The following is a 17,819-nucleotide window of genomic DNA, read 5'->3' on the forward strand; positions in this document are numbered from 1 at the left end:
TGTAATCATCTGATCCTTGTGTCATTATCAACTTTTCCTGTAAGTTTCATCCAAATCCTTTCACAACTTTTTGAGTTATTTTGCAAAGAGACAGACAAATAAACAGACAAACCAGTGCCAGCAACATCTTAATCTCTGTGGCAGAGGTAAAAATGATAAGATCTATAATATTCACTTTGCTTGTCTTTCTAGTTCATCCTCCACCTCCTGAGCAGCATGCTCCCTTTTAGTCAGTTCTTCCATCCTCTCCCGGTCTGCTTCCTTCTCATCCTCACGCTGCTGTCCTCTTCTCTTTATGGTATAAAAACAACAACACGACAAAAGCATGAGCACTTAAGTTTATCTGCTAAAATGAAAATATGTTCTTACAGATGAATCCCTATTGATGTGCTGGTAAACTATAGAAGTCTGCATTTAGTCTACACATACAAATAGCAAGGGCCTTGTTTTATAAAAATGTTTGTAATCACTTTTGAATTCTCATAATTGTAGTATAGTGACAGTAGCAACCGGGTTACACCAGCTCTGCTTGTTTGCATGTTTGCTGTTTCCTCAAGGTGATTAAAAGCAGGAAGGAACAAGATGCGTAAACCCTTGTTGCACTTTTTCTCATTGCTCAATGTACTAAAAGACTCTGGATGATGCAGAACTATACAGATCAGGGTATTATGCAGTCATGACTTCTTTTCATTTCTATGTTCATGAGGGTGAGATATGTAAAAACAGATGGGCTTCAGATTTGGAAACTGTTCATTCAATGCACTTGTAATGTACTGTACAGGCTTGTACACATCACACATTTCCCCCAAGTATATTTCAGAAATTGGTACTTGTCATCGGTGTCAAACAATTTCACAAGTGGTTGAATTCAAGATATAGAACCACATTAACATGATGAGAAAGAAGTGTTATCTCTTCTAAAGAAAAACATCTTGAATTTTCCATCTTTTGAGACGATACACAACGCACTTGTGTATACAGGAGGCAATATTTTTGTGAACATCAGTTGTCTGGAACAATTCATAAAATTAAAAACATAGTGACATATACTACATATACAGTAAGTCATATTATGATGAATCAATCACTGTGAAGTCCCTTGTCACCGATGTAACAAAATATAATATGTTCTACGTACATGTATTTCATAGTCAGCAATAAACAGCCTAAAGATAATATTGGGCAATTTAAATGTATCCTTGAAACAGCAATATAATATATGACAAAATGCTATATGATTATGCAATAACAACAAATCATTACGCTGGGAAATTGAGCAGGTCAAGGAATTACATCCAATGACAGCACTAATAGCTGTAGGACCCATACAACAGAAACACTCACAAGCAAGTCTTTCTGCATCTGTTCCTTGAGAGCTAGGAATTCTTTCCTCTTCTTGGCCCCAATAGCTTCCCTTCTCTCCTTCACCATTTCTACCAGTTCATGTTAATGTGGGATGAGAATAATGGACAAGCATTAGTCTTCACTCAGCTCCAACATGTTCACATTTGAAAGTCTGAGAGCAACCCATTTGGCTGCTGGCTTGTCACTCTTCAAGGCATCAGCATATATCAAAAGAAACATTCAAGCTTTGTAAGAAAATTTCCTATAGGGTTTAATCTGAACATGGTCGTCACAGTTCAAACTTCCAGAATTCACACAAGTTTATGATTCCACAAAACTGTAGCTCAATCCTTTGGGTGCTTTGAGTGTCGATGGACACAGAAAAACCCCACAGCCTTGCACATATTGTCCAAACTCCCTGGCACAAAAAGGGTTAATCTATCTTAAAGTGGCAAACCTTCAATGAAAATCTCTCAAGATTCTACTGTGGAGATCATGGCTTGTTCACAGCTATGTGTGTATTTTAGTCTCAAGATAGCAATGGCATAAAAGCTAGAGTGTGACCATCCAAGACTCCACTTGAGAGATAGACCTTGTGGACAGCAACCCATTCATTTTGTAGACCAGTTTGTTGGGGTCAGAATGGTGCAGTTTCCTTTCAGTATATGTGACAATGCATCACAAAATCAACAAAAAGTCGCCAAACATGGATTTCTAGTTAAGGGCAGATTTTTAAAGAGCACACTCTTAAGCTTTAAAATGATGTACATGCGTATGACTCAATTCAAATGGACTCTCGTTAACCTATCTAAATCTTGGAAAGAAAGCACATACACATACTACGGAAAAGTGTGATGTGAGAAAAGAGACTCTGAAGTACAGGGTCTATTCAAGCTCTTTAAAGCCATGCTAGCTGTGTGATGAATGGGACAAAAAACAGGATGTAGACCACCATAGCAACAACAATGAAGGAATTATCAGATTAAGCTGTAATTGAGCATGCTCTATCGACACATTCTGTCCATGATTGATGCCAACGTTCAACGCAGTAGCATTATCCTTTGAATAGTTATTAGAGTTGAAAGTGAAGAGTGTGCAAAGGATTTTCAAGACATGAAAAGGGACCTCAAAGACATACCTGATCACACTACTCCACAAAAAAAAAGGTTTGTAGAAAAAATGCTGAAAACCCACTTTCCCATTCATTTTATGATCCCAAACGTACGAATAATGTAGAAGAAGAATAGTTCTTTCAGAAAATACAGAAAACTCAAAATTGACTTGATTGACCCATTTCGACATTTTTATTTTTTATTATTTGAGTTCTCACATAAAATCAAGGGTTGCAACTTTTTGTTGGTTTTGTGATGCACGGTCACATAGAGCAATGTGTGAAGTGTGCATATAAGATGACATACTTTAAGCTTTTTGAGAATCATGACAGAACCTTCTACTTAAAAAAACAAACACAAAAAACAAGAAAAAAACATTATTACTGGGCATATACAGTATGTATATGTGCACAGCCCACACCAGTGTGGTCATCACGTTTCTCAGAGTACGTAAAAATGTTTCTGAGATCAAGACCTCACCGTTGTGCCTCTGCTGTTCTTCTGCTGCTGTACGTCTGGCCAGTGTCAAGAGCTCTGCTTTGGCTGCTTCCTCTCTCCGTTCCTTATGAATTAAGCACCATGAAGAAACAACACAGTATTATATGCAATGTTTCCATGACCAGGCTGAATAAAGGGAATTCTGATAACCATATCTTTAATTTCCACCAGAGAACACTTCCAAAAATTCTATTAAACTGTTGTCACTCTCCATTTTCGTTTTAGTTAGAACATTTTTTAATACCAGCATCGTAACTATTGCTGTAGGTATGTGGCAAAACAAATATCAATCTTATAAAAATTATTCAAGTACTCACAGAGTATGCACACATCAACCTGGATAAAATTGACTAATGCTGAAATATGAAAGGATGATCTTAAATTTTATTATCATTATAGAATGCCATAAGTATTTGGAAAACTTTCAAATGCACTTTAATCATAAACAAACAAGCATTATCTAAGAAAGAATTTTTGGAGAAAAAAAAAAGAAACTAAAGAGGAAGTAAAAAACAAAGGCTCCACTTGTCATTTACTCTCTGGAACTGAGGATAAAAAGAATAGTAGCCCCTGCTGTAACAGATGAGACAGAAATCTTTTTGTTTTGTTTTTGTTTGTGGTTCTTTTTTTTGTGGCCCCACCTGTCAAAGCAGGGAGAGAAATCTTTTCTACTTTTCCAACCTCTAGCAAGAAAGACTGTTATGGAAGCAGTTCTGTAATCATTGACTTTATAATCACAACTCACAAGACTTTCCCTGCACTCTCCTCCTGTTTATTTTAGTACCTTTTCTTGTCGAGAGACCGTCAGCTGGCCCGCCAGGACCTCCATGTGTTTGACGTAGGTCTTGGTCCTGCTTGTCACTAGCTCCAGCTCCACTGGTGAGAATGTCAGTCCAACACAGGGTGTCTCCACCGTAGTGTTACAAATGAAGTGCTGCAAAGGGGAATGCGTACTTTAGAACTGTGCTGCTAAACCTTCTTCAACCAGAGGCCCACTTTGGCTCCTTCAAATACTTTTCAGGCTCATCTTTTTAATTTCATTTTTGGCCGACGACACGGTCCAACTGCGAGAGCTTTGGGGCCCACTGGTTGGAAAGCGCAGCTTTAGAATGCTCACACATACGTGTATAGTACAGGATATGCACACATATTTACTAGCAATTTTGAATTGTGTAAAGCAGCTATTGACCTACGTAAGTAGAAAATGACTGTTTATGAGTTTAAGAAACAAACCAGGAACGTTTTAGTTTCTATCTATCTATCTATCGTTTTTTTCCTTTCTTTCTTACCTCTGGGGCACACTGCTTGAGGAGGTTAATGGACTTCCCACAGACATAAATGTCACTGGATAGCTCCTGCAGGAAGAGCGGGACCGCTGACTCGTCCTGTCCAGACATGAGCAGGTATCCATGGGTCCAGTAGTGTTTGTCTGGTGGACAAACAGTCAGGAGAGAAAAAAATAATCAAGAATCACTTCTTTATTTTTGTATTCGGAAGGTATGTTACTCAAATCGAAGTAGACAGACCATTTTTTTTTTACCACCCAGCTTAGAACCCACAAAAAGTAGGCCAAGTGAATTTCCACTTTTCTACATATATAGTTTAAAAGAGTAAGCTCCAAGCTTTAAGATGAAATGGTATTATAACTTCTTAAACTTGACTATCCCTTCCCATTCAGTGAATTAAATATGAGAGTTAGCATGTGCAATTTTACAGAAAAGGGAAAATAAGAGACAGTCAGGTGTGATGAGTTGAAGTATCAATAAGAATCCAGGCAGTGTAAGTGCCTGTCTTTAAAAAAAAAAAAAAAATGGTCCAGGAAAACTGCTAGCATCTCTATTTCATTTTTTTTTTTTTTAAAGCAACCAAATTTTGTCAGTTGGGAAAGAAAACATACTGGTACTCTCCCACGTAGACAAACTTAAATATTTTGATTCGCTTAACTGAAATTACATACACTGTATTTTGGTCCATTACATAGAGTCCTAATCTGCAACTTATTGTAGGTTTTGACTAGAACAGTCACATTTTGCTAGCGATAATAATGAAATGTTGAGTGCAGAATCATGAGAGCCAAGCTAAAGTAAAACAATATGTTGACTGATAATCCTCTATGTACAATGCTACACTTTATCTAGGTATACTTTGCAGCAAGTGTATCCACAAGTCTAGATCTACAGATAGACTGAGGGCAAGAAAATTAATAAGAATATTCAGATTATTTTTCATTGTTGTGAGCAGATTATAGCACTTACTTAAATAGATCATTTGTTATGCTTTTCAAAAAAGATGCACACATATGAACAAAAACAAATGATTTGCGATCCTTGACCATTCCTATAAATTGCTGTCATCATTAACATCTTTGAGCAATTACCTCTGTAGAAAAGATATGTGTGGTTGGCCTGTATCATGAACTCCTCGTAGGCATCCCGGCATATGCCGTGAAAAACCCAATCCTGGATGAACCTGAGAAAAGAGACAGACATTTTTAGTACTTATTATCTTGTTCGAAAGAGTGACACTTTTTCAACAAAAGTCAAAATCAGTCTGTGGTCTCAAAGGACCAGATGAGCATAAACCAGGTCATTTTGTAAGAATGATGGACTGGTGTCAGTGGACAAACATTATGTGTTACGAATGAAGATAAAAACACTCACATGAGGTAGGGAGCGCAGCTGCTTCGAAGGAGGGACAGCATCAAGCGGTAGTGGTCAGTGCCGGTGCTGTCAAGTGCCTCCTGGTAGAGGTAGGTCAGGAGCTTTATACCGATGGGAAGGGGGTCGCCCAGCCCCCCTGGCTTGGTCCCCTTTCTCCTATCACAGGCACACAATTTGGCAAGAAACCTGATGCAGTGCAGGGAGATACAACATAATCAATTATTATTCATCATACTACTGCCAACATGGTTCTGAGCATATCTTGTAGATATCGTAATGGTAAGGTACATCCTTTACATAAATATATATGAGAAAGGCCTTTACAGCAATAATTTTTTTTTCTTTTTAGCCATGTTAAGCAATGTGCGACCAGAACATACCTCTGCCATGACTGATGACTTGGTGAATAACACCATAAGCTAAAAAAAAAAAAAAAATAATGCAAAGAGTCAACCTCAAAAAGCTGAGTTTGACATACAGTTGAACCTCTCTTATCCGGCCTCCCTTCATCAGGATCTCTCTATTATACGGACGCAATCTCGCCGTGATTTTTTTTATAAATAATTACGGGAGGAAAGGGGGATTCCCAACTCCTTGAGAACTCCTACACAAGCACACATGAATCACATATTACTTCCAACATGATTAACATACATTACATCAAATTTCATTCCAAATTACTTACCTTCAGACATTTTAACATCCCCAAACATCCCCAAATCATCGCTAGAACATGGACAGATTATGCGCTCGAGTCCTCTCATATCGCATTGCCACATATAGGTCCATACACAGCTAGCTGTCGATATGACTAGATAGACATGCATTGTTTCGAGTCATTGGCTGAGCAACGAATGATATTGAACACTCAAAAATTGTTCACACACAGTACACACACAGAGAGAAAGAGGGAGACCAATGGCGACCTACAGTCGACTTTGCCAAGCCTTGATGATCGAATTTTGAAGCGTAGTTTCGTCGACTCGTACTGTTTATTTTCAAGATCGACTTGATACATTTCTTAATAATTATTTAGGTAAATCATCCCAAGAATCTATAAAAGAAAATGATTTCATTCTTGCAAACCCGAACCTCTATTTTGGGGTCTGTTACTGAGTGTAACAATGAAAAGGTTGCAGTATACACATTACTACATGTGGTACTACAATGGGCTACATCAGTACATGTAATATGTACATGTATAAAGCATTGAGTCTCCCGTATCCGGCCAAATCCCTTATCCGGATGAGCCCCGTCCCGACTTGTCTGGATACAAGAGGTTCAACTGTACTACTATTGACCAGAACAATGAAGTCATCAAATTACACTTGACTGCAACTAAACTCTGTTCTCGAGAACCATAAGCATCAATGTGGCACCACAGCTAGCAAAGGTGCAAGCAAGAGCACAAATGAGGCACCACAAGCAATAAAAGAGCACCCATGAGCACCCAAGAAGCACCACTAGCACTAATAATGCACCATATGTGCACCATAAGTGGTAAAAGAACAATCATGAGCACCCATGAGGCATCACCACAGGCACATGCTACAGCACACCGCACAGCACAGCCCTCTCCAGGACAGCGTCTTCGCTTTTGGGAGAGTACTCATTCAAGGTTCAAGGATCACAAGCACCAATAGAACAACCATGAACGCCCATGAGGTACCAATACTCACCTAAGCTGTCCAAGGAGTCCCCCAAACATGGTCCGCATGAGGAGAACAGTCACCTCCCTGCTGTCCTGCTCAGCATGAGACTGGGCCAGCAGCACCTGGGCATGGTAGTACTGGAGGTAGCGCCGCACCGCACCCAGGAAGGCCTGCAGCACCAGGCCACCGGTGTAGGTGGAGTCGGTGGCCGGCTGCTGGGAGGCGTGCCAAAGGCGGGTGTAGTCTGTCCCCGCACTGGCAAACTCAGCTAGGAGCTGGTGGAAGCTGTCGGGCGTGGTCCCTGTCAGGCAGATGCTCGGGTTGACAGTAAATGAAGAAGATTCCTGGGTTGGGAAAGAGACAAACAGTCATATATTTACATTCCATGGCCATTTGTTGAATGAAAATTAGACCACCACGTTAGACACCTATCATTTAATTGTCTGTCCATGAATGAAGGCCTTCAAGACCTAAACATAAGACATCAGCACACTATAGCAAATAATCTTTAAAATAAGAATGATAGGATTTATTGCATGAGCATGGCAGTACAAGCATAATTTCACAAAGAAGCACAGTATGGTCCAATTGTATTCACAACTTGAACACGTGTACCATTCTTCGTGTTACTGTTCCTTACATCAGCATTCATTAACAGCAAATAAGCAGCAGATGTCCATCACTGCACAGACATGTTGCCTCCTTGTTTTGTACTGCTTCTATTCAACATTAGTCTCCTCAGAAGGTCTTTGGTAAATGTTTTTGGACAAATGCATCCCAGTGCTAACTGGAAGATACCATGTATGCATTCAGTGGGTACTCACTTCATTCCAGACAAACTGTTCTGAGGGAAGCCCGATGAGGATGTTCCAGACATTCTGGATGAGGCGTTTCTGGTCTCCGAGGATGGTGAGCTGCCTCCTGGTACTAGGCTGGAGGATGGCAGCCTCCTTACACCTCAGCTTGTAGACCCGGTCCAGGACTGCAGCTCCTGCCTCTGTAAGGTAAGGTCTCTCAGTTCGACCTGGATGGCTAGCAGTTCAGGACAAAGTAATGATGTGAAGGTTGAAAGAAAAGTCACTCCCTCTCCAAATATACTTTTGATTTTGTTAATGCATTTTTTTTTTAGGGGGGGGGTGAATAATGCAACTAAGAAAACAAAACAAAGCACAGAGACAATCCAATGGAAAGAGTTTGCAGGGCATGAGAAAATATTTCTCCTACTTCCCCCATGCCACCTAAGCAAGGACCTCATATCTTTAAACAGGGATACTCATTAATTTCACTCCCCTGACAGTGACGTACAGTTGCTCTAGGCAAGTGGGTAAGCCATTCTGTAGCGGCTTTGTTTGCTTTTTTTCTCATACTTATGAGTCTCTGCATTTGTTTAAAATGTCTTCCTTCTTTGGTTTATCATGATTCTTTCTTGATAAAATGTATACCCCAATCAGCCAACCCAAATTAATTTGACAACACTCAACATAGTGCTGAACATTCCTTTGAAACATGCACTTCCAAAACTTTGAATTTCAAATTACTGCATTACCGGCATAGGCAAGTCAGAGATTTAATATCTAAAGCCCTTATATCAAAGAGTTTTTTCTCTACGGCAACTTACTTGAGAACAAAAAGAAAGAATCCCTTCTGACTGTTTTGATCTAGCTTTCACTATCTTATACATAATTTGTGTACAAAACAGGTTCGAATTGATGTATTTTGACAAATTCTCCTCTCTTGTATTGACATCCAGAATAATTTTGGACTTGCATTTTGCAGTACATACTCACTGTGCATTGGTTCAAGGCAGTTGTCTGATGCATTAATTCGAACAATATAATAATATACAGAACACAATACTGTACATTGCTCTGCTTCAGAAGAAGTTGTATCACATTTGGTAGTACTACGGTTGAACGATAATGCTTCATTCATTAATGGCATCAGTACACCTACTTGCCAATGTTCTCCCAGGTCCTGTGTCGGCTGGGTTGATAGCGGAGCGCTGCTTCCCACAGGTTCTCCTTCTCAGGAGCATGTGCCGTGGACTGGATCGACAGCACAGAGTCCGAGTGAGATTCGTGATACCCTTCGTCATCTGAGGGTGGGGACTTGGTGTGGAAAAGGAATAAGGATATATTCTTTGAAGGTTTCCACGGTGGTAAAGCATTTATTTAGCGCTAGGTGGTTCCATGGCCCACCATCGTACGTGTATTTTCTTTTGGATGCAAGTCTCTTCCTTACAAGGACCTGCTCAGTCTCAACATTACAGTAAGCATGTTCTTCCCGTCCTCGGAAAAATGAACAATTTTTACCATCCTCGGAATGAATGATGCATTCATTAACCTGAAGACAGCAAGAACATGCTTACTAAATCATTGTGGCTGAGCAGGTCTCTGTCAGGACTAGACTCTCATCCAAGAAAGATTACATGATGTACCATCAAACCATTTACCACTGGACAACATGCTATCTCAAAACAGCTGATAATGCAACACTTCATAATGCATTAACTACATCTGGAGGTCACTGACATCTGGAAATCACTGACATTTGAGAGAGGTAAGTTAGGGTGAAGACATTCCTGAATGTTTGATTAGTAAAACATCATACCTACAAAAGTACAAGTTCATTTGATTTAAACATAATGGTCTTCCTCCATTGAAATCACAGGTTTCAGAGTAACACATCTTATACTCTATGGTTCATCCTTTAATACCTTTTTGTTGTTCCTGACCTTGTTTGATGTTACCTCCCTATTCTTCTCCATCCTTCACAGGTTGCTCCCAATAATCCTTGGGATCATCACTGGCCCTACCTTCCCCCTTTGTTGGCTCATTCCTTTGCTTTAATCCCCCTCCTTTAATACCTGTTTGGCTCCCTGCTTTTGAAACCTTACCTACCCCTTTTGTTTTCTTTGTTCTGTGTCCCTAGCCCCTCCTTGACAGTGTATGTTGTGCGTAGTCCAATGTGTCTGCTCACCCTGTATGTTTGTCATTTTTAGCTACTAGAGCTCTGACAAAGATTCCGCTGGGATGAAAAAGAAGAGTGACACAGCTGATTCAGAGGGTACTCACATCACCCAACTGAGGAACTCTGAGACCCAGGAAGGCCGGGTTGGTGGAGTCCGGCAGACTCGGAAGGGTCAGTCTGGCGTCAATCTTTGTCACCTGACTGTGGACCAGCCCGCCAAACAGAGACTCCCTGGTGCGCCGCTCGTACGAATTTCCCATAATGCTCTGCAAATCATCCAATGAACATTTAGCATGTTTACTAGCCAAGACAGCAAGTAGACATTACATAACTCTGCTCTTAACTGAAAACAAATGTCTAGAAGACAACTCACTACTACAGCTTCCATCTCAAAAGTCAAAAGACACAATCTGCAACACAATTCCAAACAGAAGTCTGCACTTCACAGTTATGTTGCTGAGACCCAACAGGAAAACACACATGAGTACACCATTGTTTTTCTATGTCTAATCAACCCTCTTGGAACCGAAACTTCACCTGTCATTGACATTATGCACAAGCAGGTTGCCCACAGCAATGACAAAGTTAATGAGTCCCAAAATGCCTAGTTAAATACATGGAAAGAAATCTTTTTCATTGTTGCTTCATTCTCACACTTCAGTGTGGTAGGCAGCAAATGAAGATCAAGTCAATTGAAGAACGATCTGCCGATCAGTTCCCTTTAAGATTGTCCACTACACTGTAAAACTGCACCTACGTTGATGCAAATGATAAATGCAAATAGGCACAATACTCTGTAAATCAGTTAATACATGGAAACCAATGTTTTGCATTGTTGCCTACATGTAGTTCTCACATCTAGTGATCTTTACCCTAACAATGGTACTTATACCTGATATGGCACCTGTCTCAAAATTGTGTTTCACTACAATGCAAAATTTGCACCCACCTTGACAGCAAACAATCTGTTGCCACACAAGTCTCTTCCAGGTTCTGTTTCAAATATCTATCAAAATGAAAACCAAAAATACAGACAGAAGAGAATAGTTATTATTGCACTGTAACTGTCGCATCCTAAACACATACTAGTATGTGGGGGGAAAAAAATGTAAAATTCACACCATAGATTAAATGAAACATGCAGAAATTAATGCCCTTAATTACAGATTTCTATGATTTTGCAGGAGGTTCCCTGAAATGTGAAATACTTCTCCACATCTTGACAAAATATCTATCAAAGGCTCTTTGATTCAGGAATAACTTTTGACTATACTGTGAGGAAAGTATCTACCATACACATTTACTGCATCAAATTATAAATGGCTGAAGTCGAAGATTGGACACCTAAATTTCCCCAGATGGTGTTTTACAAGCAATCACAGTAGATTGACTAAGTCTCCTCAAATTCTAACACTACTTGACTTACATTTATAACACATAATGTTGAAAAACAAGTCATCGGTACTTGTTTCATCAAAAGCAACAACCACTAACATTTGTTTTTTTTTTTACTTACTTGGAGATTGCATCAAATGTCTGTATCCAAAAATGAAGTGCAATCAATTGACACACCTATCATATACTATCAAATACTTGAAATAATGTCCTCTTTTAAGGATATCACTTCACACAACTATATGTCTAATACTTTCACTTGTCATTGTGAAAACAAGAGCACATTTTCACTAAAATAAAATGAACACAACACTTTCTAGAATGCAACATTTCAGATCTCTCTTTAGCCCCTTCTGTGTCAGGGAATTTGGACAGTGTGTATGATGCTATGGGGTTTTCTTTGCCAATCAGCACCCAAAGCATACACAGAGTTATTATACCGAGTACGGCGACGATATCGCAAGGTTTTTATTTTTGCTATTTTTTTCAGTCTTGTGCTATTCCCGAATTAAAAAATGTGTAAAAATATTACATGTAACTCTAGCTTGACATGAATGTCACATGCATACATACACTTCTCCATTCAGTACTGTACGTCACAATCGCGAATTTACCCACTCAAGAAATTGCTGGGAAGTCAATATTTGCCAAGTATTAGACTTGATATATACTATTCTCGAATTTAAAAATGTGTAAAAATATTAACTCTAGCTTGACATGAATGTCACATGCACACATACACTTCTCCATTCAGTACTGTATGCCACAATCGCAAATTTACCCACTCAAGAAATTGCTGGGAAGTCAATATTTGCCAAGTATTAGACTTGATATATGGCGTATACTGTATACAAGTTTTATCTTCACAGGCATGTGCATTTGCGCATTGGGGTGAGCAGTGATTTGTTAAAATCTTTATGGTTTACCTTGCTGTCAAGCTGACATTCATCACTGGATATGACTGAGATGCCACTGTCATTGCCAGGCGTACTGCCATCTTCACCTTCAAACAACTCTCTGGAGTGGAGCAAGAAAACAAGAAATTTTGGTGATATCAAGAATTAAAGGGGCTGTACAGTACTGGTTGAGGTGGGTATTCATGGGTTTTTTTCACATTCCTAAGTGAGATACATTGTAATGAGAAACCTCTTGTGAAATATGAAAGAGCATGTAATTTTAAGGATTCAATGTTTATTTGATGAAAATTGGTTTTCAAATGGCTGAAATATCCAAAAAAGTGTTAATAATAAAAGACTACAGGCCACGCCTTTTATTAGGATCTCTATGTTTCACCTTGTTTTTGGATATCTCAGCCTTTTCAAAACCGATTTTCATCAAATAAACTTTTGATACCCCTTAGAATTGCATGCTCTTTGACATCTCATAGAGTGGTTTCTGAATGTCTCGCAAAACGTTAAAAGCTAAATCCTCACCTCTACCAGAACTGTACAACTCCCTCTAACTCTTAAGAGTTTTTTGCTTGATAATCAGACGATTATTCACCTAGTGAGACTTTCATCTCCACCAAGTCAGCGATAATCTAGACAATTGTGCAGAATCATATAAACAACGAACTGTAACTCTGTCACAACTTCACCATTCAGGTAAAACTTTTCACTGATTTCTCCTCATCAATGTACACATACAGTACTAAAAGTATTATGGATTCATTAAATATCACTTGGGTAAAGGGCTGTGTTCCACAATGGCATATCAAAGAAAAATGATACCTAAAAAGTTAACATGTGGACGCTTTATAAATTTGAGACTTGCTCTTCAGCTAGATCTCCAGTTTTTCTTTGCAAAGAATGCAAAAAATCAATAAATATTTGCTGGTACTGTGCAGCAGTAGTCCATAGTTTAATACAAGCTTGCCCACTTAACATTTGATGATAAGCTTCAGATAGACTATTATTCAACACAGATAGTCATTCTTTCGGCAGCTAAATTGCCATGTGTTGGAACTAGTTGCATTGCAATGTTTGACATTATTTGGAGTCTGATTAAGAAAAAAAAACCACACACACACACACACATTGAAATCAAACATTGTTTATGTGCAGAAGCAGGCTTTCAGATGATTTTTAGACTAGTGCATTATGCTACCAAATATTAAATGTATTCTAAGCAGGCAAAATTGTATCCGTTCGATAACTTATAACTTTTCTTGGACTTGAACTTCTGGTTCATGTCTTTGGCATCCAGTGAAAGAAAGTTTGTTGGTTTTTTTTCCTCAGTCCAATTATGGTGCATATAACAGCATTTAAAGGCGACATGAAACATACCAGAACATTTGGTAACACACCTGGCATAGTTTGTGTATGGTCTAGACCTGTCATATATGTGGATGTGGGATCCATCGCCATGGAACCAATTTCCTTCCGGCAAGTAAATATTTTCCTGCATGTAGAAATGAGATGTTCACAAATACAGTTAATTCCTATTATGACGAACAGGGTTATAACGAAACTCTCGTAACAAAGAAGAAAATATTCATATCCCAAAACTATTGTCTTTATATCTTTATATACTTCATTGTTCGGCTATAAAAAAAATTTAATATAAAGAAAAGAAAATTGCTTGTCCCGAGGACTTTGTTATAATAGGAGTCGCCTGAATAACTTGAGGTTGCTGTGTTCCCGCTGTCCCCCACTGAGAAAAGAAAATCAAGAAGATATTGTTCTTTCCTAACCACATTGACTTTGACCATTCCTCTTCTCTCTCTCTCTCTCTTTTTAATGAGTCAACAAAAGCCTGCAATTAAATAAATACTGCTGTTTTCAATTCTTTCAATGAAATCTACCAGAATAAATTCACAGCAAACAAAACTTGACAATACATGGCAAAGACACATTCTGCACATTCAAAGTGGCGAATGCCAGTGTGCAATATAATTTGTTTGGGGGGTGGGGGGGTAAAGTACAGATACTGCACAAAATTGTTTGCATAAAGTAGTCTGAGTACCTGGTACTTGATGTGACCACTCCAAAACAACAAATAGAATAAACATTTTCTGCAAATGAGATCACTTATAATGCAGCCATGAAAATTTTAGGGGTAATCCCGAAGTGGGAGAAAAAGAGAAGTTGGAGCTGGAATTTTGTATTATTGCCATCAGACCAAAGTGTGATCACTGTTACTCAGTATTAAACCAAATACAAACACCAGTTCTGACTTAAAGGTCCTGTTTACTTTTGGGAGCAGTGATTTAAAATTTTTTCAAGATGTCACATTTGATGCATATATGTGTAGGTCAGTTGTATCACAATACTTCCTGGCATATAGAATTTTTGCAATAAAACCTAAAATATAAGGAGATATTACTATTTTTCTCAATAATCCATAACTGTAGACAGTTAGTCTGGAATCATTTCTATTATAACTCTTGTGCACATTTTGTATATTTATCAATATTTAACATCGATTACACTGATCCAAATTTTTACATTGGTTGTTTCTATCCCTAACTCACATTTTAAACTATTTTGAAGCACTAATTAAATTATGCCTTTAATATGGTACAAACAAACATGTCTTGTACATGTTATACAGATAATCTGGAAAATTGGAAGGGGGATAACAAACTCTGATCGAGCTCCATGCACGGCGATTAGGGCACTGGTGAAATCATTTGTACTATGTCATAAGTGAAGAATTCTGCACACAAAAGGACACTTGTACCTCTTGTGCCTTGAGGCCAACAGGAGGGAGGATCAGTCTTCTGTGACCAAGTGCTGTTTTCTGGGAATTCCCCTTGGTCCCAGTCAGAGCCAGCAAGAAGACCAAGACACTGTCAATGCAGTCTGATTGCCCTGGACTTTGCTCTGTGAACAGAAATTGTCTTCATGAGTGGCAGGTGTGAAAATTGAGGTTTTACACAGTAAAAAACCCCAAACAAACAAAATCAAACTTGCACACTTTAAGAGTTCTGCTTCACTAGAGCTTGACTTCTCATTGTCTGATATAAATAATTACCTTGTGTTAAAATCCCCTGAGAAACTCTAATATAGAGGAAGTGGAGTTGATAGTACAGGTCACGTATATAATTTTTCTGATTACTAATACAGTCAAACCTGTCTATAGCGGCCACCCAAGGGATACGGGAAAAGTGGCCGTTATAGACAGGTGGCCGCTATAGACAGGTAACATGTATCATCGTTGTATACATCTATATATACTTACATGTACATGTACATGTATGTGTGTACGTATGCACATGTGTGTATCATGCATAGAACAATGCCGGTGTTTATGAAATTGTTGCACAGTACATGTAGCATGTGCACAGTCATGAAGAAAGCTTAACACTAGTGCATTATTGTGACTGAATAAATGGTGAATGCAACGGTGGCGCAGGAATGACTGGCACGGCTAACAAGCAGAAAAACACGCTGAATTATCGGCTCGGCTACGGCTCCATCGGGTTTTTGGCCGCTATAGACAGGTTAAAATCTACCGCGGGAAACAAAATTTGTGGCCGCTTGCCGCGTTAGACAGGTGGCCGCTATACACAGGGTCTTTAACATTGCTTTTCTCTCGGGGGGATTTTTCAGTGGCCGCTATAGACAGGTGGCCGCTATAGAGAGGTGGCCGCTAAGGCAGGTTTGACTGTACTAGTAACTTGTTTCTTGATAACATGTGCCCCCACTTAAAAAACATGATGAAAATGAGAGATGAGCAGTTCCAATGGGAGGAATTCTGCATTTATAAGTCTGTCATTTTTAAGATGAAGCATGACATATGATTATCTCAGAGCCAAAATGAAGTATATCAGCAGCTGTTTTATTTAGATATACATAAACTACTACTACTGCTACTACTAAGATAATGATACAACAACAACAACAACAACAATAATAATAATAATAATAAGAATAATAATAACAATAATGTTACCACACAATAAACAAAACCAAATCAAATATCAATAATGCTAATATTGGTGATAAGGATGATTATGATTCTGATTCGTTATAGACACGATGCCTTAAGCCAAAGAGCATTGCTTGCTTTTGATTTGGGTCAGGCGGTCAAGCAGTATCTCAAGCTGATGGGCCTCATCAAATTTCCTCTGTTGTCTCAGATTAAATGAGATCATCAGCAGTCTCTCCTTGGGACCGAGACACCTGCCCTGAGGTGTGATGGCCAAGGTGTGGTGCTGAAGAGGGCCAGGGAGATTGCCCAGTAGGGAGTTGAACACTCTGGCCTGCAGCCGGCGCCGGAGCCGCACGACGTCCTCTGCGTTCTCTCCCAAGCGGACAGGGTGCGACGAACCCAGGGCCTGGTGAAGGGTGGTCTGCACCAACTGGCCCAGGAGACTCTGAGGAGACATGTCCTGCTGACAGGCCATTACTCAGTACACTGCCTGTAGTGTGAACCTACAAAATTTCAATGGCATAGAAAGATAGAACAATCACTCAATTTAGGCCAATTAATCTACACCTTGCAAGGTGCTGGCTTCTGACATGCCCACATACGCTTTTAACTCGTTCTTCCCGCAGGTTCTCTGACAGCCTTCAATGTCCCCCCCCCCCCCCCCCAAAAAAAAAAAAAAAAAAGAAAGAAAGAAAGAAAGAAAAAAAAAATATATATATATATATATATTTTTTTTTTTCCGTCCAGAGAATGGACAAGTTGATAACCCCAACTGCGGGAAAGCAGTCACGCAGTACATGTATTCCCTTTCCATGGTCAATGACATGTCATCAAACAATGAAAATATCAATTGGGCACAAGGCATGAATAGGGTGTACACTGATGGGCTCACTTCTGTTCAAAATAAAGACACCTGGAGTCAGCAAACACCCAAATCTACTAAGCTCAGCCTTGGCGTAGGATGTACATGTTCACATGGGTTTAATAGCAAAACAAGCACAAGCTAAATTGTTAACTAGAAATGTCGCTATGGCGACTGGTATGCCTCCGCCATAATGCATGATTCTCCTAATAGGTCTAGATAGTACATGTGGACAATCATTTCACAAAACTGGCAAAATATTGAAATGACAAGTTTGTCAGAAATGTGTTGAATGTTCACCTTCCTTGAACTTGGTTTAATTGGATGAATAGGAGAGCATGTACATTGTATTTGGGGATTTAAGGACTTTAACTTGACTTTGACCCATTCATACATTGTATGCATTGAGTAATTTTCATGGTACCGGTACGGAGAAAAAGTGCAATTTCTG

The 17,819-nt window shown here is 39.2% G+C and overlaps 1 protein-coding gene across 1 annotated transcript in view; it reads right to left on the minus strand.

Annotated features, from left to right (window-relative positions):
- The window catches only part of LOC139724896 (gamma-tubulin complex component 6-like), a 32,741-nt gene extending 15,760 nt beyond the window's left edge, over nucleotides 1-16,981 (minus strand). The window contains exons 1-16 of the mRNA XM_071636020.1: nucleotides 16,642-16,981; nucleotides 15,313-15,455; nucleotides 13,937-14,031; nucleotides 12,558-12,648; nucleotides 11,186-11,242; nucleotides 10,341-10,502; nucleotides 9,220-9,374; nucleotides 8,091-8,298; nucleotides 7,294-7,610; nucleotides 5,615-5,800; nucleotides 5,332-5,423; nucleotides 4,244-4,383; nucleotides 3,739-3,888; nucleotides 2,937-3,018; nucleotides 1,345-1,433; nucleotides 176-291 (exon numbers count right to left, since the gene is read on the minus strand). Coding sequence (XP_071492121.1) covers nucleotides 176-291; nucleotides 1,345-1,433; nucleotides 2,937-3,018; nucleotides 3,739-3,888; nucleotides 4,244-4,383; nucleotides 5,332-5,423; nucleotides 5,615-5,800; nucleotides 7,294-7,610; nucleotides 8,091-8,298; nucleotides 9,220-9,374; nucleotides 10,341-10,502; nucleotides 11,186-11,242; nucleotides 12,558-12,648; nucleotides 13,937-14,031; nucleotides 15,313-15,455; nucleotides 16,642-16,981 — 2,423 coding nt within the window. The remainder of the gene's footprint in view (nucleotides 1-175; nucleotides 292-1,344; nucleotides 1,434-2,936; nucleotides 3,019-3,738; nucleotides 3,889-4,243; nucleotides 4,384-5,331; nucleotides 5,424-5,614; nucleotides 5,801-7,293; nucleotides 7,611-8,090; nucleotides 8,299-9,219; nucleotides 9,375-10,340; nucleotides 10,503-11,185; nucleotides 11,243-12,557; nucleotides 12,649-13,936; nucleotides 14,032-15,312; nucleotides 15,456-16,641) is intronic.
- Nucleotides 16,982-17,819: the final 838 nt, after the last annotated feature.

Source organism: Diadema antillarum, unplaced genomic scaffold, assembly GCF_040938485.1.
Source record: "Diadema antillarum isolate AM-2024a unplaced genomic scaffold, OU_Dant_1.0 seq00000002_RagTag, whole genome shotgun sequence".
NCBI classification, from domain to species: Eukaryota; Metazoa; Echinodermata; class Echinoidea; order Diadematoida; family Diadematidae; genus Diadema; species Diadema antillarum.